The 26,796-nt window shown below is 34.2% G+C and overlaps 1 protein-coding gene across 3 annotated transcripts in view; it reads right to left on the bottom strand.

Moving 5' to 3' along the window:
- The window catches only part of LOC106768407, a 42,159-nt gene extending 17,384 nt beyond the window's left edge, over positions 1 to 24,775 (bottom strand). Inside the window, exons 1-26 of one of the 3 annotated variants that reach the window (XM_014653555.2) lie at positions 24,498 to 24,775; positions 24,314 to 24,407; positions 24,011 to 24,105; positions 23,368 to 23,885; positions 23,074 to 23,290; positions 22,684 to 22,986; positions 21,121 to 21,268; positions 18,629 to 18,766; positions 18,336 to 18,417; positions 15,450 to 15,724; positions 15,231 to 15,344; positions 13,944 to 14,206; positions 13,462 to 13,704; positions 13,225 to 13,380; positions 10,290 to 10,427; positions 9,942 to 10,181; positions 9,537 to 9,664; positions 9,175 to 9,298; positions 7,162 to 7,323; positions 6,923 to 7,070; positions 6,720 to 6,820; positions 6,264 to 6,425; positions 4,733 to 4,780; positions 3,611 to 3,718; positions 3,076 to 3,150; positions 1,828 to 1,878 (exon numbers count right to left, since the gene is read on the bottom strand). In XM_014653555.2, the coding sequence (XP_014509041.1) occupies positions 1,828 to 1,878; positions 3,076 to 3,150; positions 3,611 to 3,718; positions 4,733 to 4,780; positions 6,264 to 6,425; positions 6,720 to 6,820; positions 6,923 to 7,070; positions 7,162 to 7,323; positions 9,175 to 9,298; positions 9,537 to 9,664; positions 9,942 to 10,181; positions 10,290 to 10,427; positions 13,225 to 13,380; positions 13,462 to 13,704; positions 13,944 to 14,206; positions 15,231 to 15,344; positions 15,450 to 15,724; positions 18,336 to 18,417; positions 18,629 to 18,766; positions 21,121 to 21,268; positions 22,684 to 22,986; positions 23,074 to 23,290; positions 23,368 to 23,885; positions 24,011 to 24,105; positions 24,314 to 24,407; positions 24,498 to 24,680 (4,314 nt within the window). In that variant the 5' untranslated portion in view covers positions 24,681 to 24,775. The remainder of the gene's footprint in view (positions 1 to 1,827; positions 1,879 to 3,075; positions 3,151 to 3,610; positions 3,719 to 4,732; positions 4,781 to 6,263; positions 6,426 to 6,719; positions 6,821 to 6,922; positions 7,071 to 7,161; positions 7,324 to 9,174; positions 9,299 to 9,536; positions 9,665 to 9,941; positions 10,182 to 10,289; positions 10,428 to 13,224; positions 13,381 to 13,461; positions 13,705 to 13,943; positions 14,207 to 15,230; positions 15,345 to 15,449; positions 15,725 to 18,335; positions 18,418 to 18,628; positions 18,767 to 21,120; positions 21,269 to 22,683; positions 22,987 to 23,073; positions 23,291 to 23,367; positions 23,886 to 24,010; positions 24,106 to 24,313; positions 24,408 to 24,497) is intronic. The other 2 variants (XM_014653553.2, XM_022783396.1) reach the window with 2 other exon arrangements.
- Positions 24,776 to 26,796: the final 2,021 nt, after the last annotated feature.

Genomic DNA, 26,796 nt, shown 5'->3' with positions numbered 1-26,796 from the left:
TATCTTTGTAACAAGCTTGGAACATATGATTTATATGCTCCAGCTTGAGGGGGAGTGTTAGATATTGTGTTTATTTCATTTACATGTTCATTTGTATTTGGGCTTAGCCCACACTCTTATTATTATAAATACATTACCCTATGTGTATACACAGACACATAAGGGAGATTTCCCCTCATCTCTTTTACTATTTCATAGAGTCTATCCATCTATTCAGACATTACTGAAGCTTAGGCCTCAATTAAGGCATTGCTGTTTGTTTGTACAAGAAAAATTTGCACAGTTCAGTGAGTAGAGAGCATTGCCCGTAATTGTGTGATTTGTACACATGAATATTCTTATTTATAATTGTTCGATATCATTCATCAACTACAAATAGGACCACACTATAACATATAAGTAAATAGAAACCTAATCTTACAAGTCAGTATTTTAAAGTTAACTTAGGCTTAAAGTATATTTTCTAGGATGGTATTAAAGTTCAGCCTAACAAGGTTTGTGGGACTAATCATAAGATGTTCAGACTTCAGTGTGAGAGGGGTGCTGCAAATTGTGCATTATCCAGAAATATGACCAAATTGTAGTATATCATCAGTAGGTGAAAACCTCACACAATACATGTCAATTTTATAAGATTGAGTTAGATTTAACATCCAACTTCCAAAAATAATGAAGAGATACAATAATAAGGTACATAAGCAATGCCTAATAATAGATGATATTTGGTTCAATATTTCTCTATATATTTGTTAGAGATATTATATTTAGTAGTTTATATTTATCTCTTATCTTTAGTTAGTTTGTTTATATTTCTTATTTGTATTTTGGGCTTAACCCATATCTCTTCTATTATAAATAGAGGACCCTATGTGTATATTCAACACATGAGGAGTTTTCACTATATTCAACTTGGTATCAAAGCCTGGTTTTCTGATCCTTTTTTACTTTGTCTTCATCAGCGGCCCCCTAAAAGTCTTTTTTTTTCAACCTGTGTCTTTATACTTTAATGGGCGGTCCCTAGTTTCTGTCTCGCCGGTGTCGCTATCCGCCATCGTCCGTTGCCGGCGACCGTCTCCGGCCATTTTCTTCGGCCACCGTCTTCGACCACCATCTTCGGCCACCGTCACCGGCCACCGTCGTCAATCGTTGTCTCCGCTGCTTGTGCCACCAATGCAGTGACACCTAGTCCTACCTCTATTGCTTCCGCTATCTTCTTCTCTATTGTGATCTTCCACTTTCACGGTTTGTCATCGGTGCATCATCATTTCCACCGTTCGTCATGAGGGGGAGTATGTCAAAGATGGCAATCCCTGCAGTTTTGTCGCTTTCAACCACTACAGGCCCCATTACCCCATTGGTCAGTGATGGCAGTCCCTGTAATTTTGTCGCTTTAAGCCACTGCAGACCCCATACTTACTTCATGGCAATCCAGTCCTTGCAGTTTGTCATTGTCTTCCTTTGTCAAAGTCATCCTACTTGAAGTTTCATGGTGCTAGTTGAAATTTTGCAATGTTTGTCGAACACTCTTGAAGAGAGATCATATATTTCAATATGAGTTTATTTATTTCAAGCTTGGTTCATACAATTTATATGCTCTAGCTTGAGGGGGAGTGTTAGAGATATTATATTTAGATTATATTTTTCTCTTATCTTTAGTTTGTTTGTTTATATTTCTTATTTGTATTTTGGACTTAACCCATATTTCTTCTATTATAAATAGAGGATCCTATGTGTATATTCAACACAAGAGGAGTTTTCACTATATTCAACTATATCTAACAACAACAAAATATAACATAGTAAACTAGAGATCAAAATAAAATTTACCTGCTGCCTCATGTCATAGTCCCGCAATATGGCGACCAATTGCTTTTTAACCTGGGAATTAGACATCATGAAAATTGGAAGAAAATATAATTTCAACAGATAGGTAACAGATTACAAAATTTACAGATTAAGTTACATAGCAAAAGATGCACATAACAGATTTAGAAAAAAAAAAAGAACATATATTGCAGTCAGTTCTCTGTCAACTTCATGAATTAATCTGAACGCAGGGAAACTGAAAGGATAGCCACTTGTTCTCACCACCACACAAAATGAACAAAAAATAAATACAAAAACTGATTTCATATACACAACTAAAATTTCATTTCTTTTTATTCACTTTTATGATAATTGACCATAGGAAGGCCCATTGTTTTGACCATAAGTGTAAACTACAAGGTAGGATTAGCGAAAAGGGATTGGTTCTTCTTGATATTAACCTGCCTGACCTGGAAGCAAGTCGGTCAAATCCCCCCACCCCATTTTAAGGTGGGTTAGCCAGTTGACAAACCAAACAATTACAAGAAATAATAAACTTGCACTCAGTGACAAACTTAATTTGAAGTAATTAATCAAAATCATAAAATAGTAAATCACAAAATAGTAAGAAAGTTAACATTTTTTTAATTTTAGCTATGAAAGTTAACATTTTTTTAATTTTAGCTATAAAAGTTAATTAAAAAAACACAAACCGTGTGTTTCAACATATATTGGAAGTGGGTCAGACAGGACAAGTTAAGAAGCTTAATGGATTCTAAAACCCAACCCAAGTCACAAAATAGGAGGCCTGGGTAGTTCAACACATAAATTGGATCTGTTTTGCCAATCCTACTACTATGCGCTTTTGTGACTGAATACAACCAGAAAATATGTTGTTAAGAAGAAGCAAGAAACTCTGGTAAAGCAACAGCAGAAAATCTTTCATTTTATATTATATATATATGGAAAAGGGAGAGAGAAATATTTTATATCAATCACAAATTACATTCTCATCATCTTTGTTGGCAATAACCAAAACCTTTAAAAAAGGAAATAAAAATATGCTAAAATAAATAAGATTCTGAAGATACCTTTTTCCTAATTACTATGGATATATTGAGAATATTTTTTAATCCTCACTTTTAGAAGGATTTCTCTCCTGGGCATGACTCCTATTTTTATTCCAATAACTAAACTAACTGCAAATGAATACAGACACGATACAAAGAAGAAATGACAAGACAATAGAGCGGAAAATGAAAGCCTTACAAGATATGGAAACTTCAAGTAAATGTTAATTGCAAATGTCTCTAAGTATTGACGAACAGCAGGTAAGTTATTTCTCTGCAAGAGAACGAATATAGCGTCATGTATAGCATTAGCGAGTGCAACACATGTAGATAACTTTAAGAAAAACAGTAGTTCTGTATTAAATTCAAAATTGATAATATGCTGCAATTGATATGTCTGTAGCAATTTTCCTTTTATTAGTCAAAACTGTTTTCTACTTAAAAAAAAATACAAAGCAAACACAATTAAGCACACAAATACAGAAGCTAAAAATGCAACTCACAGAAAAATGAGGAAGAAAAACATGGTAATTGTCTTAAATTTCAAGGAAAGAAATGATGCTATAAATAAAAATAAATCTAATCAAACATTTCAATAAATTTAAATAAAAAGAATGTACTAACATGCATAGGCATACAGGAGGTCACAAAGACAGGTTTCCAATACTATTAAATAATTAACATCAAATATTTCAATTGCAAGTAAATACTAAGAATATTCAAAGTCAACTTACATTCAGAGATGTGTATAAGTATTCTAAAACTTTCCCAACTATATCTTCCTCAACAAATAGTGACAATACACATATTATTTGCCAGGCACGTATTTTACGTCTATGAATCTGTAACAACAATGTAATGAGATGAGATATTGCAATGACTGATTGATGACAAGAGCAAATAGTCCAGTACGAATAAAACAAGTTCCCATATCATGCCATATTCAAACCATTGAAAGCAGAAAATCTTGACACATTCTATAAAACATAAGGCTGACCAGTATAAATCCAGTTACACAGAAACAAAAAGGTGACCATTTCTAGCATCAGCTTGGTGGTAGTCACTGAGAGATAGTGCAATGGCAATATGGGTTTGAAGTCAAAGTTACCAAGTAACATGAAAAGTATTTTCAAAGGAAGTAAATTTCAAGAAAATGTTAGAAGTTATGATACTACACTGATGCCAAATAAATTACTCATTGTTGAAAATTTCAGTTTTAGGTAATGGGTCATAATGAATCAAAGTTCTCTTTCAGTTCAATAATCATAGCATGTAGTCTATGCAATGCAACATTCTAGATGAGTAGAGGATAGCTTCGGATTTGGTGCACCATAATTAAGAAGCAATTCTGTATTTTTAAGCCAACTATTAATGTTCCAGGGTGTGATGAAGCTGTAACTTTATTAGTGGATAGACCTCCACAGCTTGATACCAAAAAGAATACAAGGAATGCATATTTGTTTGAACTTGATTACTCATAAAGATGACAACGATGATCTATAAAACAAGGAATTAAGTGCAGACCCCAGACAAAATGCAGACACCAAGACATCAATTGTGTGCATCTTTGATCAACATGACAAAAATCTAAAATGAGAATTTAAGATTTATATATTCATCTTCTGAAATCATGATTGAGATTACAAATGAAAACAAGATCTTGAGTGCAAAGATGTTTGCGTTCAATGGAAGAAAGGGCTCTTGTGCTTCAAACATTACTTTGTATTTTTCATTTTTTCCCCACTTTCATACAAGACATGGCAAATATACCAACTCCCATTCCAAAAATAATTTCAAACAGAAATAAGGCAGGCTGCTTCATTTCCAATTCATCAAGCTAAATAATGAATACTTACAGCACTATACTTTTTGTATAACTCCTTTGAAAGATCTTTATCATTCACCTATATCAACAGATGTTATAAATAACATAAACATTCTAAAATAACCTTCTGAACTCTGTAATAAATTAAAATGTGCAGTAAAGGGGGCTTGAACAGACTCAAACAAGCATAAAAAGAAAATCATTTGAAAGAAACTACACTCCAGAATTCGCATGATATAGCAGCAGGCATATCAGTTAATTTGCTAACATTATGCTCATATTCCAAATTTGAAACCATATGCTCTCAATTCACATTAGCATCAGTCAATGTTATAATTTCATAATCATTTGTTATCAAAATTGAGCTTACAACATTACAAGTCACCATTATTTGCTCAAAAATTGATAATAACTAGAATTGACAAACATACCACCAAATATAGCACCGCAGTCATAATTCTCAAGGCCTAATAATTCCCAACAAAAATCCTGCTCTGTTAATGTGGAACTTTCTTAGACTTTGGGTGCCTAACCAAACCCTGAAAGCTACAACAGGTGAGGGTTTCCTCCATTTACATAATTTATTTTGATAGTATCTCTAAAAATGTGGGAGTTGATGTTTTCACAATATATTCCCTCACTTCGTACATTATTGCCCTAGTTGTCTGGATAAAGTGGTTCACCATCATGACTCTTTGGCTACAAACAAGCATGGGAAACAGGCTTATGGAGTGTGTTGAGTCTATTTGAAATTATTAAGATTGTGGACTTTAAAAGCCTAACTCAATGTGGGATCTCCAACAGAAATAACCCAAGTCCCAAATTGTTTTGAGATAGTACCAAAATAATCTTGCTTATATACTTTATTTTGGCATTCTCTCTAATCAATGTGGGTCTTGGGTTTTCTCCACTAGACTCAACACACTCCACAAACCCTTATGCACGGGGCCTTTAACTGGTTTGTAATGCCAGCATGCATCAACACTAGCCACTTGTTTGCAGTCAAAGAAAATGATGGTGAAAGGCCAATTGATAAAGCTGTGTGAGAAATATACCACAAAAGCTAGGCACTGTGATTGGAGAGCCAAAACCTTATATGCAACTCACTCCACACCAAAATTCCATACTTCTGATGTGTGACTTGAGTACTATGCAAATGTAACTGGATCATAACAAAAACTTATGTTCTTAATAGTTGGGAGTGTTCCTTTCTCAACTCAGTAAGTTTATCGCAAGCAATACTGATGCTAACTAAATATTTCTTTTTACACATCAACATTATTCAGACCCACTAGACAGTATGAGAAAGAAATGATCTCAATCAATTTATAAATCATAATAACTCAGGATTCTTTCAAAACTTGAGGCAAGATATCAACAAGACTGGCACTGAAAAAATGACTTTTACAGTATTAGCAAGAATAAAATTTCACAGCAGCCGAAACCCAAATATAACATACAAAACATGTCTGTCTTCAAAATAATCTAGTAGAAAAACCTACTTCAAATTTAGCATGGAATTTATTTCTTAGCATTAGTTGATAATAATAGTAATCTACTACCACAGAATCAAGAAGCTCTAACAGAAATGATTTCCCAGATGCTTGTGCTGCAATACAGTCTGCATCTTCATTTGGGGATCCCACCATCCTGGCCAAGTCTGCCAACTTGTAAAACAGAACAGCGACTGATACACGTGCATACAACTCTGTATTAATAAATGCCTGACAATAGAAGTGCCCAATTATTACAAAGTCATAAGGTTCAATATTTTTTTTCTTAAAATATACAATTGCAATGAATGGTAGTCAGCATGTTAGTTAAGATAAAATGTACTAAATTCTTTAACAAATTCAGGTAAAGAAACATATAACCAAATTAGATAAATCTTTAACATATGCTGACTACCATTAATTCAGGTAAAAACATATAACTAAAATGTATTAATTCTTTAACAAATTCAGGTAGAGAAACATATAACTAAATTAGACAAATCTTTTAAATCTTAAGTAGCTCACTTCAGTCAGCTCAGGATCAGGACTACTGGCCAGTATAGAGACTTCCAGTCTAGCATCACTGTTGTCAGAAAGTTCAGCTTCAAAATCCTCATCAAATGCAACTGAAAGAGATAATCTCAAATTCATAAGATAATTTTTAAAATAAAACAATAGACAGAGTCAAGTAATCACATGCTTATACAGCAAACTAAAATTTTCCGTACCTGATCCATACAGAGATAGCAACTTGAGTTCTTTCAGATAAAACTTTATAATCCTAGGATTTAAGAACCATAATCCTGTTAAGTGCAAAGCTGCAAGACGAATTGTACGAGGACTCTTTATGCCCTCCTTTAGAAGATTTTCAATAAACTAAATGCATGACAATAATAAATTAGTCAATATTTGCAAGAAATTAGCAGAGATAATACACAGACAGGAAATTATACAAGAGAATACATACCCACTTCAGGGGTCCCGGTGCATTGTCTGTTTCGTGCATGCTCTCATCATTAAATACCAAAGGATGCATAATAGATGACAACAGAGCAGCAATTGATGCTACTCTTCGCTTATTGCAACTTACATGCAATATCCAAGACGAACGAACCAAATTCCACATCATCTAATTAATGACAGCAATTCTTTAGATCAGTGAGCACCGCTAATGGGGTTAGGACAGGACAAGTATTCAATAAAATACAAATATCCATCATCCTAATTATAAAACATTAAACCATTTCAGGTGATGCAAACAAAAGTTAGAACAAGTGAGCACCATTAATGGGCATAAGATGCATTGGTATGTAGGATTCTCATGCTCAGTATGCCAATTGTTAATATGCCTTAGTATGCCCAATGTGTGCAATATTATCTTGTTTCAATTGGCAACTGAACATTTTACAAAGACACATTTAGCAGGTCCACAAACATTAGGCATTCTTAAGAAGTAGAATTTAAGTCTAACTCAATCTCACTAAACCAACATGTAAGATGAGGTTTACACTCACTTATATATTGTGAATTGACCTTATCTCTAGTAAATGTAGGAATTCCAACACACTCCCCTCATGTCAAGATATATACATCTCATGGGTGGAACTAGACATTAAAAGGTGATCTGATAATGGGTGGAACAATAAATTTAACAAACAACAAATTTTGCTAGTATAAACTCTAACTCATGACTCTGATACCATGTTAAGAAGTGGACTTTAAACTTAACTTAATCTCACAAAAAGTGATTTGTAAGGTGAAGTTTGCACCTACTTATATACTGTGAATTGGTCTTATCTCTAATGATGTGGAACTTCTAACAGGCATCAAATGCCAAGTTTCAAAAAATTAGGAATTATGACATCCCTAAATCCCATATCGAATACAACAGGATGTTCGAGAAATTATTCAAGTGTATGGTTTATCTCACCTTAATAGTTAGCTTTTAGGGTGGGCTCCCTAATGTTTATCAAATGGTAGCATATAATTGTCAACATTCGGTTACCCATTGAGGGTTCGGACCAATGGAAAATTCCAGCCAACAAGAATCTCAAGTGCTATAATGAGTGAGCTACCAAAATGTAGGTTCTCAAAAGCAATGCTATGATGAGGGTTGGATATTATGGGTTCCTAAGTCTCACCAAGCAATATGGGATTTTTATTGGAGTATTTGAGTACTTTGTTCTCCTCCCCCAACTCCACCTCCAACAACTAGCTTTCATGGATGGGTTCCCTAAGTGCTTAGACATGTTAGTGGTAGTTTCATTTATATACCAACCATGAGAATGTTGATCAAGCATCAAGCACGCCCAGGCACCAAATGCTTCCATAAGTTTGGATCCTATCAATGATAACAACAATATGATTACAATATTCCAATAGAAAGTAATCGCACATATGATCCATTAGGTCTTGACAAGTCTACAGAAACTTTTACTCCTGACTGAATAGCATCTCAGATGGCCATATACTATTGTTGGGAAGTCTTACACCACCTACCTTGATTCTTAGAGTGCAGCTTATATATCCGTTGGAGTGCAGCTTATATATCCGTTGGACAACTTTGCTTAATGGCAATAAATTTTGAGATGAAATATAACCTAGTACCAGTGTCTATTGCTCATCTTCATAATCGCCTCATTTGGCCAGTACATATGGAGGGGCAGTGTTGGGGAATCCCACATAACATGCCTCAATTATTAGAGTATGGCTAATTCCACCAATATCAATTGGTTTTAAGATGAAATCTGACACTTTTCGCACTGTTAAATTAACAGAACCCATAATCAAGGCTAGCTTATCAAGATCTTCAAAATTATCACAACAGCTACAAATGCTTTATACCAGGGCGTGATGCTGACTGCACATTTTAAAACCAGAGCTAGTTTGCCACATAGCAACAAGATTACCACTAATTCATTCATTCGATTAAGGCAAAAGTTAATTGCATGCAATCTAAACAACAAGCTACAATGTAAACCTGGGTGTCGATTAAGTGACAATGGGAAACAACTGCTTTTGACGTCACTTTAGCAACCAGCTCAAATAACATTCTGACTGATCTCAGCATGGGTAGCACACAACTTTCTCCAGCATTTTCAAGACTGCAAAATGACTTTGAGTAAGATAAGCTCCATAAGTAATACCAGGTACACAGAAAAAACAATATATAGTCAACATATGCAAAACTCCCAAGGTATTGACACAAAAATTAATGATATTCACCATGTCTGGGATCTAATTCATAAATAAGCATATCTGCAACAACACAAATCACACAAAAATCACAACACACTTCCACTCCACACATGCACAATCGCATATAGACCTACTGTTGCTTACCTCTCGACAAGGTCACCAAAAATGCATTTTAGAGTGTCATCTGAGAAGAATGCGTGGTTTTCCTCCAAATTAAACCCATTCTTTAGAGCATACGAAGGAATTGACAACAAAGATTCCAGGCAGGCCCACTGAATCATTAATAAATAAGTTAAAATCTTCTAATTTATTGCTTACCATCTTATAACTAGTGAAAATAAACAGGGGCATTAACTGCTAAGGCTTTAATCATTAAATGGAAGAGGTTAGTTAATATGCCATGACACAGATAAAGAATTCAGAAAATTTAAATTAGAATAACAAAAGACGAAATGAATATAAAATTTTGGACTCCAATTTCACAATCCACAAATCAGATAATATGGAAACAAAAATATGTGCCATACGGCAAAGGAGAAAGAATGGAACCTTTATATCCAACAAAACAGCCCTTCGAGTTCTAGCCAAAACTCCTGACCCTAGGAGATTATTAATATTTTGAACGAAAGACATACACATAAAATCTAACCGAGGCCTTCCTTCTGCCTCTGAAAACATTTCCTCACTTTCCTCAACCACATAAAGATAACGAGGAAAGAATGTTGAAGCAAAAACCCTGACAATAGAAACCAATGCTTCATATGCTGCAAGAGAAATTTCTGCTCCCATCTGCAAAAGACATACATAGCAACAAGTATATCATCACATTTCAAAAGTGACAGAATCAGAAAATTAGAAATTTTATAACAGCTAACTCATTTAATATGAGCAAGCTACCTCTGAGCGAGAAGGTGAACACCTAGTAGTCCTCCAGAAGAATTGCCACATAAAAGCGAAAGCAGAATTATGTGAAGCTTCTCTTTTGATTTGATTACACCACAAGAAGATTAATGATATACCCTTTACTGACATGATCTGTTCGGGTAAACACCGAAAACTCAGATTCAAAGAAAAAGGTGTTGCAGATTATAAAAAAGAGAAATGATTACTGATTAGTAGAAAAGTTAATGAATTGGTAATGACAGAGCACGTGGTTACCACACTACTGTAATACATACTTGTCAGCATCAATGACAGTATTTTATAATAGAAAGAACAAAATTACAGTAACAGACCATGCCAATTCTAAAGAAAATCCCAATACGGAAGTTAGCGCAAAGTTAGCCTTTGAAATTAAAAAACTCGGTCCATTAAAGAATTTTCTTGGAATTGAGCTTGTTCAGTCAAAGGAAACAATCCTTATCAACCAAAGGGTTAAGAAATTGCTAGCTAGTTTCTAAATGTTACCTTTATTATTCTTTTCTCTTTTCTCTCATTCAATGTGTCTAAACATTCAATGTCATATTTGTTGTAAATAGAGGAAATATCTATAGAATCTTCTTAATTAAAGAAAATATATATAGAATCTTCCTAATTAGAGAAAAGATGTGTATGATCTTCTAGATTATTTTGTTTCCTTATTTCCCTTTCTATAAGATAAGATTGTTACAAATAGAGGTAAGGAGAATGTAATTACTATGAATGACAATAATAAAATCATTCACTTTCTCAAGCATTTCCAATGACTATGATAGGAGATCTAAGCTCTCGTTTTCATTCTCTATTCTCTAGTATTTTTCTCAAGTTGATATTGGTCGATCATGCTCAGCTTGTCACTATATGTCAAACAAAAAAAATGTTCAACCACTGTTTGTCATTGTAGTTTTGACCACCGAAGTCAAGGTTCAGTGCACCTCAAGGAGCACAATCCAATCCTTGTGGTTGCATTTTCAAACTTTGTCAAACGAGCATCCATTTGTAGTCTTCTTCACAACTGACCTACGTGCATCTGTCTCACGCACCACTTTCACAAGAGAACTAAACATATAGAAATTGTTTATCATTTTGTTTGTGAGAAGTAATTGCCAAAAGAAATATGTACTGAGTTTGTTGGATCAAACGAACGACTTGCAGATGTGTTGATCAAGTCCTTAAGAAGACCTCGGATTGAATTTATTTGTTTGAAGTTTGGTACATACAATCTATATGCTCCAACTTGAGGGAGAATGTTAAAATAGCTTATAAATCCATGTAATCATTAAGTCTAAGACAGGAGATTGAGTGTTACATAACCTATGTCCCTAGTTCCCTGTCCAAGTAGCCTAGGACAGAGCTTTTTGCCTTTTAGTCTTCCTATTGTATTTACATTCATATATATAAAAACAGAACTATGAGAGGGGTTGATTAAACCCTCTAAAAAAATATTTCTCTGTGTTAATCTCATGAAAATATATTGCCAGGAAACTTTAGATTATGTTCAATCAAGACCAATGGGGATATCAGCAGAGAACTTTAGATTATGTTAAATTAGGACCAATAGGTATATCGACAAGGAACTTTAGATTGTATTCAACCAGAACAGTGGGAATATCGATAGGGAGCATAAGATTATGTTCAACCAGGTCCTCTATGTATATCAGCTAGGAACTTTTGAATATGTTCAACAAGGACCGATTGGTATATCAACAAGGAACTTTATATTATGTTCAACCAGGATTGATAGGTATATCAACAGGGAACTTTAGATTATGTTCAATCAGGACCGATGGTATATATCGGCAGGGAACTTTAGATTATGTTCACTCAAGACTGATTGGTATATCAACAGAGAACTTTAGATTATGTTCAACCAGCACCGAAGGGTATGTCGACAAGGAACTTTAGATTATATTCAACCAACACTGTCGGTAGGAACATTAGAATATGTTTGACCAGGACGGATAGCAATATCGTCAGCGAACTTTAGATTATGTTCAACCAGGATCGATTTTAGATTATGTTCAACCACAACTGATATGGATATCGGTAGGGAACATTAGATTATGTTCAACCAGAACCGATAGGTATATCGACAAGGAACTTTATATTATGCTCAAACAAGACCAATAGGGACATCAACATGGAACTTCAAACTTTGAAACCTACACTTTTAGGAGAAAACACAATATAAGTAGAATGCCCTTTTTATTTATTGAGTGTCTCGTTAAAACCTTCTCAACCAAAACACTTCTTAGGAAAAAATGTAATTAATTTACCCCGTGAACAATTCTAGTTTTACTATATTTATGGACTTTTACATGATTGGGCTTGACCCATATGGATAATCACTGACATGCTTTAGTTGTTAACCTTAGTTAATCACAGGTTACCTCCAATTTCGCAAAGTCTTGGCGCTAGAAGATCTCTGCCGTCCAGAATGGAATCGGATATTTAATGACACAAGCTAATATCGAGCATATAGGCCAAGATAGTCTCAGGTCGGTTACCCAAGATGATCTCGGGCATGTTGAGTACACACCCAATTTTTTGCCCCCTTTTTCCTCTACAAGTTGAGCTGTTTTGTATCTTTTATTCAATTAAGTGAAAAACATTACCTTCCTAGTATATGTATAAATCATTTTAGCTTTTACAACGTTGGTTCTTCACAATTGCAGGCTCTATAGTTGAAAATTACTTCGTAAACGAGTAACCAAATTATTCAAGGAAATCCATTAAAGTTAAACGTCAAAGCTAACTAGAAGGAAAGAAACATCAAAGCCGCTATGATACCTACAGTTTGGTTTAGATTTAACGTTCAATTTACAAGGATACTACCTTCAAAGAATAATTCTCTAGTATCCAATTCATGATGAAATAAACAGTCAACCATAACAAAGGGGTAGAATGTACTTACTGCCTGCAACACAACAGTGGTAGCAGAAATTGATAACCTTCGTTGACTAGGGCCTCCAAGTTTTCCTCTCACAGCACCAGGCAGTGTGGTGTCCTCGGTAAAAACATCAGACCAGAAAACAGAACAAGATTGCTTGGCAAACTGAACCAGATCATCCTGCATTCCAATAAACATTTAAGAATATAGAAAGTACATGAATAAACATATCACAATATAAAAAGGTGTAAAATATGCTACCAATAAATATATAAATTCATCAGAAAGCTTCTCAGAGATGTCATCAATGAAACCCAGATCATCAACTACACCAGGCAAGGGCTTCTCTACATTTGCTCTGGCTTTAGCACTATATTCAACTGCTCTTTCCTTTGCTCTGCGAAGCTCCATAACTAAGCTCAAGACAAGAATCATGAATTTGACTTCTATGTATCTTGTATCATGGTTTTGTTTCAAGATATTTGTACCGTTATTTCGAATAAACTGCAATAACAGTTGTCATTTCCCTGTTAGATTTTACTACATAGAACTGGTGCAGGGCTACCCCTGCCATGAGCACTATCAATTGCAGGTCATAAAACGATCCTATTGCTCTCTTATAACAAAACAAATGTACAACCCAAGACACTGCTGATGATTTTTCTTGTTCCCAGAAATAATTAATTTCCACCAAGATTTAATAAACATTGTAGAAACTAAAAAGGACAAAGGCAAAACCAAACCACTAAAATAGGCTCCAGGAGATGGCCATGATCAGTAGAAAGGAAAAGCAATTTTGCCCATCTATTTGCTTCAGACTCCCATGCACTCAAGTCTTCATCGTCATAAGTAAAAGAAACATCAAATGGAAGAGTATTGCTGACAAACCTCTGTGGAAAGTCATAAAGACTATTCCACAGCTTTATCTCATTATTACAGCAATTGGCACACCTATCCTTGTAACCACAACCTGAAAGCCATCTTTGCACAGGCACCCTTAACTGGCCTGCGGAGGATCAGCAAGAGTAGTCAAAATTTAACGAACTAAAAATCAGATATTTTTTCAATTTATTTGACAAACAAATATGGTTCGGAAAAACAAGCATGGAGATTTTTTGTTAGAGAACATCCAAATGTGATGAAAACTTAATCTTAAATCATATTTTTAATTCGTATACTCAGATCCCAATCCCAACAAATACTGTAAATAGTAATGCTCTTAAGTCCAAACCAACAAATTGTGATTTGTATATAAGAAAGTAAGAACAACATCAAAAAGGACTTTATTTAGTTCATATCCAATCCTGAAAAAAATGAACGATAGAAACTTTGTTAACAAATTGAACTGTTTAATGTTTCCACTCTTACGAAAAAAAATCTTACAGGATTACTTATACTCAACCGCTTACAACAAAAGCTATTGTTAGTATTAGCATACATAGAAAAGATAACAGCTGTAACCGACTACATAATATAACTAATTATTCACTCTAACACCCCTCCCAAAACTGAAGGAGAACAGGAGTACTAAAATGAAACCTGCAACTCAGTGAGCAAAATAGAAAGCCATGTTAGTTCGGCAGATGTTTTAGCCAAACTTCTGTACTTTTGGGCTAGAACCGGGATTAACTTGCTGCTTGTGGGGCCACCAAGATATTAAATTGGAACCCAGAACGATGGCTACTCCTGAAGTAGAATGCTTACAATCAATATTAGATGCCCAATCAGCATCACAAAAGGCTTTCAATAACAAAGGTAGGGCAAGAGTTGCCTCATAATGTCATCAATCAAATTTTATCCTTCCATATTTAGGAGATTATATTAAAGTGTATACCAGAAACATCCCTGAATCATAAGGATCCAAATATATCACTAAATCATTGGGATCTGATTACATATGTATTGTCATTGTATATCCTATATTAGTCCTCCAATCTTGTATATATGTCTGATAGTTTCTTTCCTCAGCTTTCAAATATTTTCATGACTACAGAGTGTAGAAAGCCATTGACATAATATATTTCTCTTACCACCATAATCCGTAAATTCCTTTGGCAAGGCTGAAATGAAAAGCAAAAGAATTTCAAGTGGAATATCAAATGCGCACACCACATAAACAGCAGCCTCCAGAATTTTGCCACAAACTGTAAACATCATCAAGGCATAAGTTGACCTACATTGTGCCCCCTAAAATTGGTTATCAAATGAATAATATAAATCACATAATTCAAGCAGAGTAAATAAAAAACCTTGAAGACGGTAACTGGGATTGAAATGTTGCTTGCTGCTCTCAACAACATATCTAAAGATATCCAGCAATTCTTTTTTACCGTATTGATTTTCCATTTCGGATACAAACTCCACGGAAAATGTTCCTTTAAATGATTCTGTGCTGACATGATTAACTATTCCAATGGCAGAAGCAACTGAAGCAATGCAGTCAGCAAGACCCATAAGTCCAGCTCGTCCAAAAGATTGATGTTTAGCAGTAGATGCCAAATTGTACAAAAATGCAATTTGTTTCCTGCAATAAACTTTAAGATAATAAGAAAAGTAAAGCCAAAGCACTGCATCACATAGTTTACATTAACAAAGTGGCAAGTAATAGTGGTATGGATAAAAGTACCACTAAACTATAGACAGACAAGCAATCGTGCATGCATGTCATCATCGTCCATACAAGACGAATTTGTGAAGGCGTGGAGAAAAGAAACAAAAAGAGAATCAAAGTCTTCGTATCAAACTCGAGAGTTTATGTAAATTATACTCGTAAGAGTTACTTCATATAAAAATATTTTAAGATATTTATAAATAACATAGTATGCCCACCAAGTAATCTTGTTGCATTCCTTTCATGAACCCTGCATATTGTTCAAACTGCTCAATATATTCCCCCACTTGTCCCCGTTTGGCATAGGCCAATCAAAATTTCAAATGGGTTTTGCAGCATTGTTGGCTAAAATCTTTTAACCACCGCGTCTTTGAAAGCTTTCCATGTGGGATGCAGATTGCAGGTTTCCCACCATTGAAACCAATTCAAAGCTTTCTGCTCCAATGCCACCATAACAGCCTGGATTCGCTCCTCCTCACTAACCTCTCTCAAACGGTGCTCTAACCTATTGGTCCACCCATAAGCTTTGTCCCCTGCAAACACAGAAATGTCCAACTTCCTCCATTTAGCAGAAATCCCAAAAGAACTTCCTCATGCATTACCCCCAATGTCCTCATGGGCATTTATGGCAGCAAAATCTTGTGCCTCTTGATGCTTATCAGAGGATGTCAGGCGTTCAACCACCCCTGTCAGACCTTGAATCATCTCTTCCAACCACTGGAAGAGACGGTTATTCGCGTGTTCTTGTTCTCGGACGATCTTCTCCAACCCATCCCATCATGCCTCCAATCTTGTGTTGACCATAACCTTCAGTGTGCCCCACTTCACGAGGAATGAGGCTCTAGATACCAATTGATAGGTTTTCAAACCTATAATGAGATGTTTTACAAACTGCAGATCTTTATTCCAACAACAAACCAGGTTTCCTCCAATGTGGAGAAACCAAACACATACAATTTCTGGTTATTCAAGAGAACCAGACTCTCCACTCCTGCCTTTTCAGAATGAACAAAAACAATAAAACAACTGCCTACACAGACTTTGTAAAAGACTGAGACAACAAAGCCTACCCACAGACAGTTATAACTGTTTGTCACTTTTATTTCTCCTAATAAAAACATTTCCCTTGAACCTATCATATTCCTCATATACTCTTTTATATAACGAACAGCTAAAACAAAAACATTCACGTCCAGTCAACTCATAAAAACATAACGTGTAGATCTTAGATAGATGGATACCTGTCATAAAATAAATTCAAACTGATAGTTTACAAGCATGGAGTACAATTTATGGGTTGTTGGTTCTAGAGACTGCAGGATATATCCACCTAACCTGGAAGTCTCTTTGCTGATTGGCATGAAGGTCTAGGGTGCAAAGAGTATAAAATAAGCTGCTTTGATTCTGTGCAACTTTAGCAGGAATCAGTATATTCAAGCAGTGTTATCGATATCAGATAACAGAAAATATCAGCAACCCAAAAATCCTTTATAAAATTACATCGGAAACCATAACAAGTTATGGCAAAAATATTGCGGTTAAAAGAAATATAATACTGCCATATATAATTCTAACACAAAAGTAATGATATTATGTCTAAAAATTCAAATAATAATATTTTGCTGGAGACAGTAACTTAGGAAAAAGAATAAGAGAAGAGAGGTTATGTGTATTAGCTTAGGTTAATGTTTTACAGCAACAGCAACAAGTAAAAGAATAAGAGAGGTGCAGCAGCAACAGGTAAAAGAATAAAAGAGGAGTGGTTGTGTATTAGGGTATACGTTAAATAATGTTTAATGTTTTACTGCAGCAGTAACAGGTAAAGGAATAAGAGAGGTGCGAAAGTAACCAGTAAAAGAATAAAAGAGAAGTGTTTGTGTGTATTAGGGTTTAGGTTAAATAATGTTTTGTTGTGCCTGACCAAATTTTTAACCTTACGTATTAACCGTTCGAAAAACACGGAAGGAATTAGGGTTTAGTATGTGCGTCACTGCCTATCTCTTCTCCCACACAGCTATAGCATTATCTCTTCCACTTTGCTGCTGCTTATCTCTTTCTGCATGCCACCACTAGTCACCATACAAAAAGTGGCGCCACGGAAAACCTGCTTCGCCACTGCCTTGTTGTGGTGGCAGGTTGGGAAACCACTACCGGTTTTCACCGAGGTGCCGCCATGGCTAAAATTTGATAGCTGTATTCAACTGGAGCATAACTTGAGAAACTTTTGCATAAATTGTTTCATCTTCTCCAATTATGGAACAGGTTTCTTTTATTCGATTCCTTGCAAATTTCTACTCAAGAAATTTACAGGATTTTCTAGTTTGGACCAAACAATTACATTGTTCTATCACGTTTTTTTCTGTTACCTGCATCAGGCTAGCTCTAACCTACCTTTTTTCAGTGCTAAAGTCTTGTCATAAAAACAAAAGGATTCCAAATTCTCCAAATGTTTAAAACATTTCTATCCTGAGTCCTTTCACACCCAGACACACATACGGTCCACTTACACAAATTCTGAGCATACCTTGGAGCTAGAAAACTAACATAATGGCGGAGAAATTTGGCTGCACCTTCAATCACCGTGGACGTATAAACTCCTTTTACACCTGAAAAATCCAAAGCCAATCAAGTAGAATATAATATTTGGGTAAAGATGGGGATTAACTTTATTTTGCAACAAATGGAACACGGATTTGGATAAAGTAATTACTTTAAGTGAATTTAAATGGTTGGCTAAGTAGTTCAAAAAGAGAAAACTTAACATTCAAATAAGAATAGAAAGGAACCGTTTCAAAAGGTCCCAAGGAGTGAACTAACCAAACTCTTTGTGGTGTATTGGGTCATTTAGCCCTTGAATAAATGGACCAAGAACAAAATTTTCAGGCACTGATTTTATGTATTTCCCATAATTCTCCCAATTGATGTCAAGAAAAGACTGCATGATCAGGCACCTCACTGCATTTATTAGAAAACAACATAAAATAAAAAATGGTAAGCAAGAAAGAAGGACTAATTTAATACATAAAACAGTATAGAATTAGCTAATGAGAGTTGTATCCTGACTTTAATATGTATTAATTGTCAGAATCCCTTAATTTATGTTGCAATTACTATTTCCTTGTACAGTTTTAATAACAAAATTAGGAGATTTCGTTACATTTATAATTAGAAGGATAATTAGGAGAGTAATGGGCTGACAGTACAATTTATACTTATTGCACGGGATCATTGATCCTGAATTGTAGGGATAGATTATATCCATCATAAGTGAAGATTTTCAATTATTAAGTCCCTGTCTTCAATTTACGAGCAAATACTCTTCAATGAAAAATATCATTAACAGTTTTCCTGACATGGTATTAGCACTCTAAAGTCCTTGAGAGCCAGCATAATCTCATGTGCAACCTGCACTGCAGCAAAACCACACCCATTTCCTTCTTTTGTTGTATTTATTTGTGCATCCTGCATTACTGTAACACCAAAACCCATCATTTCTTCCACTGTAATCCTTCAAGGCCTTCATTGTCATACTTCAAACCTCAAAAATGTATGATACTCAAAACTCAACCAACAAAAAGTTCAGCACAGAGGAGATTTTAAATTAAGAGGATTGCTGGACACATTAACAAAACCTACAGGCAATTGCACCTTAGCATTTGCAGATTATGCTCCTTAATCCTGTGCACTCAATGCTTTAAATTCCTCTAAAGATGTATGGGTACTTGATTCTGGAGCCGAAGACCAAATGAAATCATGTACTGGGTCTATATCTTATAGACCCTGTCCAAGCAACAAAAGAATTTCACTTGCAGATGGAATTTTCATTACTGTTGCTGGAAAAGGAGATACTATGATAAACCAAAACTTATTTCTTAAGGAAGTTTCGCATGTGACCAAATTATCTGCCACTTTGATTTCTGGTCATAAGCTTACAACACATAAACTATTTGGTGCTTGTTAATCCTACAACCTACCAATTCCAAGATCAGGGAATGAAGAAGGCGATTGGACTTCATAAGGAAGACAATGGACTCTACCTTCTACTGGACGCAAACAGGATGCACAGTACTAAGAGTCAAATTCCTTTGTCTTTGATAGAAGATACAACTCTCCAATATAGAAAAAATCTGGTTATACCACCTTTGTTTAGGTCATCCATCATTCAGTACCCTAGAAATTATGTTTCCTAATCTATTCCAAAAAGTTTATAAACAAATGTTTCATTGTGATACTTATGAATTTGCAAAGCACAGGCTTGTTGACTCTCCCTCTAGAAATTAAAAAATCATTGTTCTCTTTGCATTAATACAGAGTAACGCATGGGGACCCTCCAGAATTCCTAACTTATATGGGGCTCATTGGTTTGTCATATTCATTGATGACTGCACTTGACTGTCATGGGTATTTCTCTTGAAACAAAAAAGTGAAGTGAGCCAAGTTTTCAAAAACTTCATCGAAATGATTAAAAACCAATTTGAGACAACCATTAAAAGAATTTGATCAAATAATGTCAAAGATTTTTTCAACAAAACATTGTCAACATTGTCCTACATCTTCAATTAACAAGGGATAATTCATGAATCTTGTTGAGTGAACACCCACAACAAAAATGAGGTTGGCAGAAAAAAAAATCATAATCTTATAAATATAAAGCGAGCCTCTCTTCTCAATAAAAATGTACCAAAACAGTATTGGAGAGAAGTTGTCCTTACAGTACATATTTGGTCGGTCACGTGTCATCCTCGAAAACACTAAATAATAGTAGTCTCATTCAACTACCCTCCAAATTTTTCTCGAACTTTAGGACATCAGATCATCATGTGCTTAAGTTTATGGTTGCATATCATTTTTCTATGTTCATCTAATCATAGGGGTAAAATAGATCCTCGGGCTATTAAATGCATAATTGTCAGTTACTCACCTACCCAAAAGGGATACAAATGTCAACAACCTCCAACAAAACAATTCCTTATATCTCATGATGTCACTGTTGATGCAAATAAACAATATTTTCAACCTAAACTCGAAGGTAAAGCTCATTCTAATTCATTCTTTTAACAGAAAATCTCATTCTCCGAAAATTAGGTCTCACTAACACTCCACCATCTATTGAGTCTAATGCTTCACCATCTACTAAGTCTAGTCTTGTTCCTTCTCCTATTCTGTTTCCCTGTGTCAAGCCCAAACATAAATGGAGAACAAACTCAGAGCGTTATCCATATAGTAAAAGCTCACAAAGTTTTTCTAACAGTAATAAAATTACAAAAACAAGTTTATTCAAACTAGAACATAATAATGATCACTCTAACCTTGAGGATTGTCATGATGAAGGCCTCGTTCCCACAAAATAGATAGCCAATCAAAAGGTTCGCCATATATTTCAAACTGAAATTGAATTTTACTGAAATTGCTTCCAACATTGAGGTATGATCCCGAGAACTGAAGCAACAAAGACACCTGTATGAAACAATTAATTTAGCATATCATCCATTGATTCTGCAAGCACTGAAATCCGAAACCAAAATAACAGTGATATGCACTAAGAGCGCCATTTGGTCAAAAAGGCGTGCAACAGAGCATACATTTGGAAACAGACCAAATAAAAATGTGTGCTCAGATTATTTGATCCTGAAAATTTTAAATATAACGCCTTGCAAATAAAAATATCCTCACAGATTTATATTCGAAAATACACTAAATTCACTTGAACTACTAAGGGTCTCTGGACCTCCACAACCATATAAAAAGGAATTGTTAATAAATTAATGTACAACACATGACCCTGAGGAACAAATGCATAACATGTGTATTGTATGGAAAGGATTCTCCTTTGATTAGAGGAGATAGATCAGCCACTCCTATAGAAGAAGTTGCTTCGATGAACAGAGATAGGAATGAGATGTTAAGCATATTGAAGGACCGGTTGGCTCAAGCCCAAAACCGCATGAAACAACCATCGACAAGCATAGGAGGAAAGTGAGTTATAAAGTGGGAGATGTAGTGTACTTGAAGAGTCAACCATACAAGTTCAAGAAGTTGGCAAAAAGGGTTAATCAGAAACTCAGCCCTAGATTTTATGGACCTTATGAATTTACAGAAAAAATTAGGGAGGTGGCATACAGATTCAAACTTCCAAAAGGTAGCAAAGTACATCCAGTTTTTCATGTATCTTTGTTGAAACCTACTACTTCGACTGCAACGGAAGTCCAACCATTACCTGCTTATGTGAATGAAGAATTGGAGTTACAGGTGGAACTAGAGGAAGTGTTGGCAATCAGGGGAGATGAAGAGAGATCTCTGGAAGCTTTGGTGAAGTGGAAAAATCTGCCAGAATGTGAAAATTCACGGGAATCCCTATGCAAAATGAAGGAATCCTTTCTTGACTTCCACCTTGAGGACAAGGTGATTTTTAAAGGGGAAGGTGTTGATAAAGATGAAAGTGGAGAAGGAAATCGCCTTGGTGGCAGAGAGAGAGAGTGGGGAGGTGAGGTCTTAAAGTGTCAGACCATTTTGCTTTGTGTATTCGTTCACTCATCTTTTCTTTTTCACAGCATGTACTAACATTTTTCATACTCTTCCTTTCCCTTTGGGTGTTCTTCTTGACTCTGTTGGAATACCTATCAATCTCTTTCATATTTTACCATACATTATGATTCATTTCGATATTCAATTAAGATTAGAAGTTGTGTATTGGTATAAATAGAAGTAAGTGAATTGTGATTTATAGGCTGTAAGAAATTGCTTCACGCTAGATATCAATACTATGTTGTTTCATATGAATCTGTTCTCTCATTCCCCCCACCTCTACCCTAATCTATATAATTTCAACAAAGATAAATATGATAAAAAGAATTGAACACATGATTAAACACCTGATGATTCCAGGCTGCTTCAACTAAATGAGTACCATATTCTTCGAGCATTTCATACAAAAGCACAAATGCATCCCAATACTGCTTGTTGTTAATAATCAGATCATGTATCATCAAAAGGTTACCAACACCAAGTGACTTGGCTTCCTTGTAAGCCCATTTTTCCCTCTTTGTCACACCATGATGCTTTTCATTTGTATTCTTTTTTGAAATGCTAGGCACAGAATCTGTTCCTCCTTGTATATTGAGAGCCATCTTCAATACATGTAAACTCTGTTTCCTCACTATACTCTCCTTGTCGACCTGATCAGATTTAGTTTGATTCCTAAGTAAGCAAACAATGACAAGTTAAATAAACCCACAGAAAATCATGAAACAGTGCTTGAGTACCAGCCCTATTTTTATTTCATTCCAGAACTCTTTTTCTGCTCTTATGTCAAATTCTTCAGTTATAACGTCTGTATCATGGTCATCACGTTCACATTCTTCTATGGACCAGGAAAAAGAGAAATACAATGATAGAATATTATATGCCTCTCTTCTCTCTAAAGGTCCAATTGAAAACAGTGTTCTGCAGCAGCTCCATATTTTGATGAAGAAATACTCCCTGAAAACCAATAATATTAATACACAAGATAAATATATAAACAGATGAAAAATGAATACAAATCAGATGAACATTACCGAGAAAACTCATGTCTCTGCCCATGAATTGAGATTTCAAATGAGTAAATGGCAGGTAATGCTTTAACAATGATAGGAAGCAGCAGGCCTACAGCACAAGACCTGTGCTCGGGACCATGTAAAAGCATCCGTTCAATCAAATTGCATAGTTCCCAAATCAAAACTTTAACAAAATTATCCGCTTTGCACCCTTTTCTTTCCACTGATTTAGAGATTGTATCTGTTGGCATATACTGAAGGGCAGCTTCCAGGATTACAGACAGAACATTGCATGATGTTGACAATTCGAAACTATTTGACCGAGACAGAAACAGCTCCTTGTCCATCAGTGGATCAATCATGACATCATTCAAGTCTTGGTGAGATGAATCGGTACTCCATTCATAAAAGTCTAAATCATCATTATGAAGCATACCCATGGAAAGACCAACTGATTTTAAGAAAATTGGCACCAAATTTTCTTCAAGAATTTCCCACGTGCAAGTTTCAATCACTACGCCGATTAACGATTCTGTGATCTGTCATCAAAAATGATGCACACATCCAACAACAATTGATGCAAAACACAAAAAACAAAATTAGTCAAAAGTTCTCCAATGATTACCAATAAAACAAAATTGTTTGCCTGCTTCTCTAATAATACCTGATTAAGTAAGTCATGCTGCAAGGGTCGTAGCACCTTAGCTAAAGGAAGAAAACATATCCGCACAAACAATCCTACAGCATCACAACCAGTCCCTGTAAAGAGATATATTAGATAGAAGAACATGAAGGGTAATGTCACAGCCGCAAATGCTCCATTCAGCATAGCATCCTACTTTCGACTTCCAGACAAAAACAGAGCAAAACACATAGAAAATTTGAAAACATAATCTGAACGTTCACGGTAAAAGGAATAAAAAAAAAAAAAAAAAGCATTAGACAAAATGCTTAATTGGTAATTCACCCGTTTTCTTCAGAAGATGGCAAAACGCGCCCACCAGCGACACAAGGTAGGGGCGTTTATCAGCATCCAGATCATCACCTTCGTTTATAACATCCTGTTAAAATTCATCAAATAAAACAAAAATGTGAACAACAAAATAAGTGAGAGAAATAGAGGTTAAATGCATGAGAAGAATTAGTGGTACCTTGAGAGTTCGAGGGAAATCATTGAGAAGGGAAGCGAAGAGTGACAGGGGAGACAAACCAGTAGACACCATAATGCAATCCAGCATTGGAGGAACCGCAGGCAGAGGCACCTCATAGAAGCTTTTTGATAGGGAAGCAACCACAGAAGCCATGGAACCTGCCTCTGCTCCTGCTTCAGACATTCTAACACTGTTCTTGAATTGGATGGGCGGTAAAACCCTAATTATCTGCTGCTAAACCCTAAAAACGTCATGGTTGCCAACGTGATCCGCCAATTTTTGGCGCCTTGTCTACTGTCATTAAATTAAATTAAAAGGAGTAAAGTAATAAACATTTAGTAAAAGTTTAAATATGAGTAATAAGCATCTTCGTAAAAAATAACTCCTGGATATTTATTTCATTGGTAAGTGAGTCTTTATCTCTTTACATTTAAATAGTGAGTTGGATATCTTGTCTTTAAATTAAAAGGTTCATAAATAAATATGAAACTAGTAAATTAATATTGTTATTTGGATGTGTGAGAAGTGAACATGCATATGAATATCAGTGATGTTAATATATGTAAAATGTGTTCGATAAAATTCGTACACTTATAAATTAGTTTGATTAATATAAAAATATTTCAGAAATACTTTAAAGTCGTTTATTTTAGAAATTTCAAGTTAATAAACCATAAATTACTTCATTGAGTATTTTGCAATTTATGTAATTTTTATTATATATTAATATTTTATTAAATCTGGTTTATTTTTACTATTATTATTTATTTCAATCTTACAGAAATAATTAATTATTGTATTATTTTACTATTTATTAACTTACTTTTTTAATTGTTTCTAGTTTAAATAAAAAGTAATTTATAAAATGAAACAACTAATTTTTCATTTGATGATGTTGTATAAAGATTACACATCATAAAAATGATTAAAAAAATATTCAACGTGATAGAAGTTTAATTTGATAAATAAAAATAAACTAACTTACAAAAATAAATAAAGATTCAATTTGATTAATACTCGCTATATTAAAACATTTCATAAATAGAAAAAACTATACAAATTTTCAAAATAAATAAAAGTATTAGCAAATTTAATAAGAATTTAATTGTTTTAAATAAATTCAAAATTATGAGTACATATTTTATCCAAACCACAAATTTCATCTAAACGAATTTTTCTTCAGTATATATTTTATTTTTATTTTACTCTTTAAATAGAAAATAAAAAATAAAAAAATTACCTTACCAAATTTATCTTTTACATGATATTTTTTAAATTTAATTATTTTGTATTTGATCATTTTTAAAATTTAACCACTTTTTTTAATTAAAAATGTTTATTTATAATGAAAAAAGTTATTTGTAAAAAAAAATCATATAGTAAACGTGTTTTCACTTATAAAAAAAACTATATAGTTGTTATTTTTCATGTCATTTGTATTCACTAACTAATTTATAGTGAGTTTATTTTTTTTTTTAACTGTGAGAATCAATCTATTGAACTCTATGAGAATTATGCAAGATAAATTGGAGATTATCATGTTAAAATTTCAATTTGTCCTGTATTATTTTTAGAAACTCTAATTGTCATTCCTATTAATTATGGATACTTTTATTTGTATTATTAATGTAAATACAATGCTTATAAAGAGTAATAAATAACATAAAACTATAATCATAAAAATTAAAATATTTGTTCTACTTTTCTAAATAAGGAATTATTTGTTCTTTCAATTTCTAATTTTAAAATAAACATGATATTTCTTCTTTTAACCTTTATTTTTCTTCCTCATAATTATAATTATTGTTAATAAGTGAATTTTAAACATAATTATCATCCCTCCAAGTTACTAATGTTTTTACTTAGATGACTAGTAATGTTAATACAGTGCTTATAAGAGTAATGAATAACATAAAACTACAACCACAAAAGATAAAACTTTCACTCTACTTCTCTTTAAACAATTAAGTGTTACATAAATATAAATATATTAGAAGAGTAACCAAGTAGGACTTTCACAACTAGTAAAACCTCATAAAAATGTATATTTTCTTATTTACAAGATTGTGCTTATTAACCAATACTTATACTTTTATGCGGAGTTAAGAAACAATTAAATATGCAATCCAATATGTAAACTCAACCCTACTGGCAAACCACGACATAAACAATTAATCAATTCATTTTGTTATTTACAAGTCAAAATCAGTGTTGGGTATTATTTATTTTTCCTTTGTTTTGTCTCATGTGAGAGTAGTAGGTTCACGTACCCTTTTTTGAGACAAAAGAAGTTTTCCAA

Source organism: Vigna radiata, chromosome 7 (genome assembly GCF_000741045.1).
Source record: "Vigna radiata var. radiata cultivar VC1973A chromosome 7, Vradiata_ver6, whole genome shotgun sequence".
NCBI lineage: Eukaryota > Viridiplantae > Streptophyta > Magnoliopsida > Fabales > Fabaceae > Vigna > Vigna radiata.
Note: the sequence above shows the minus strand (reverse complement) of the source record. Positions and strands in the feature narration are given on the sequence as shown.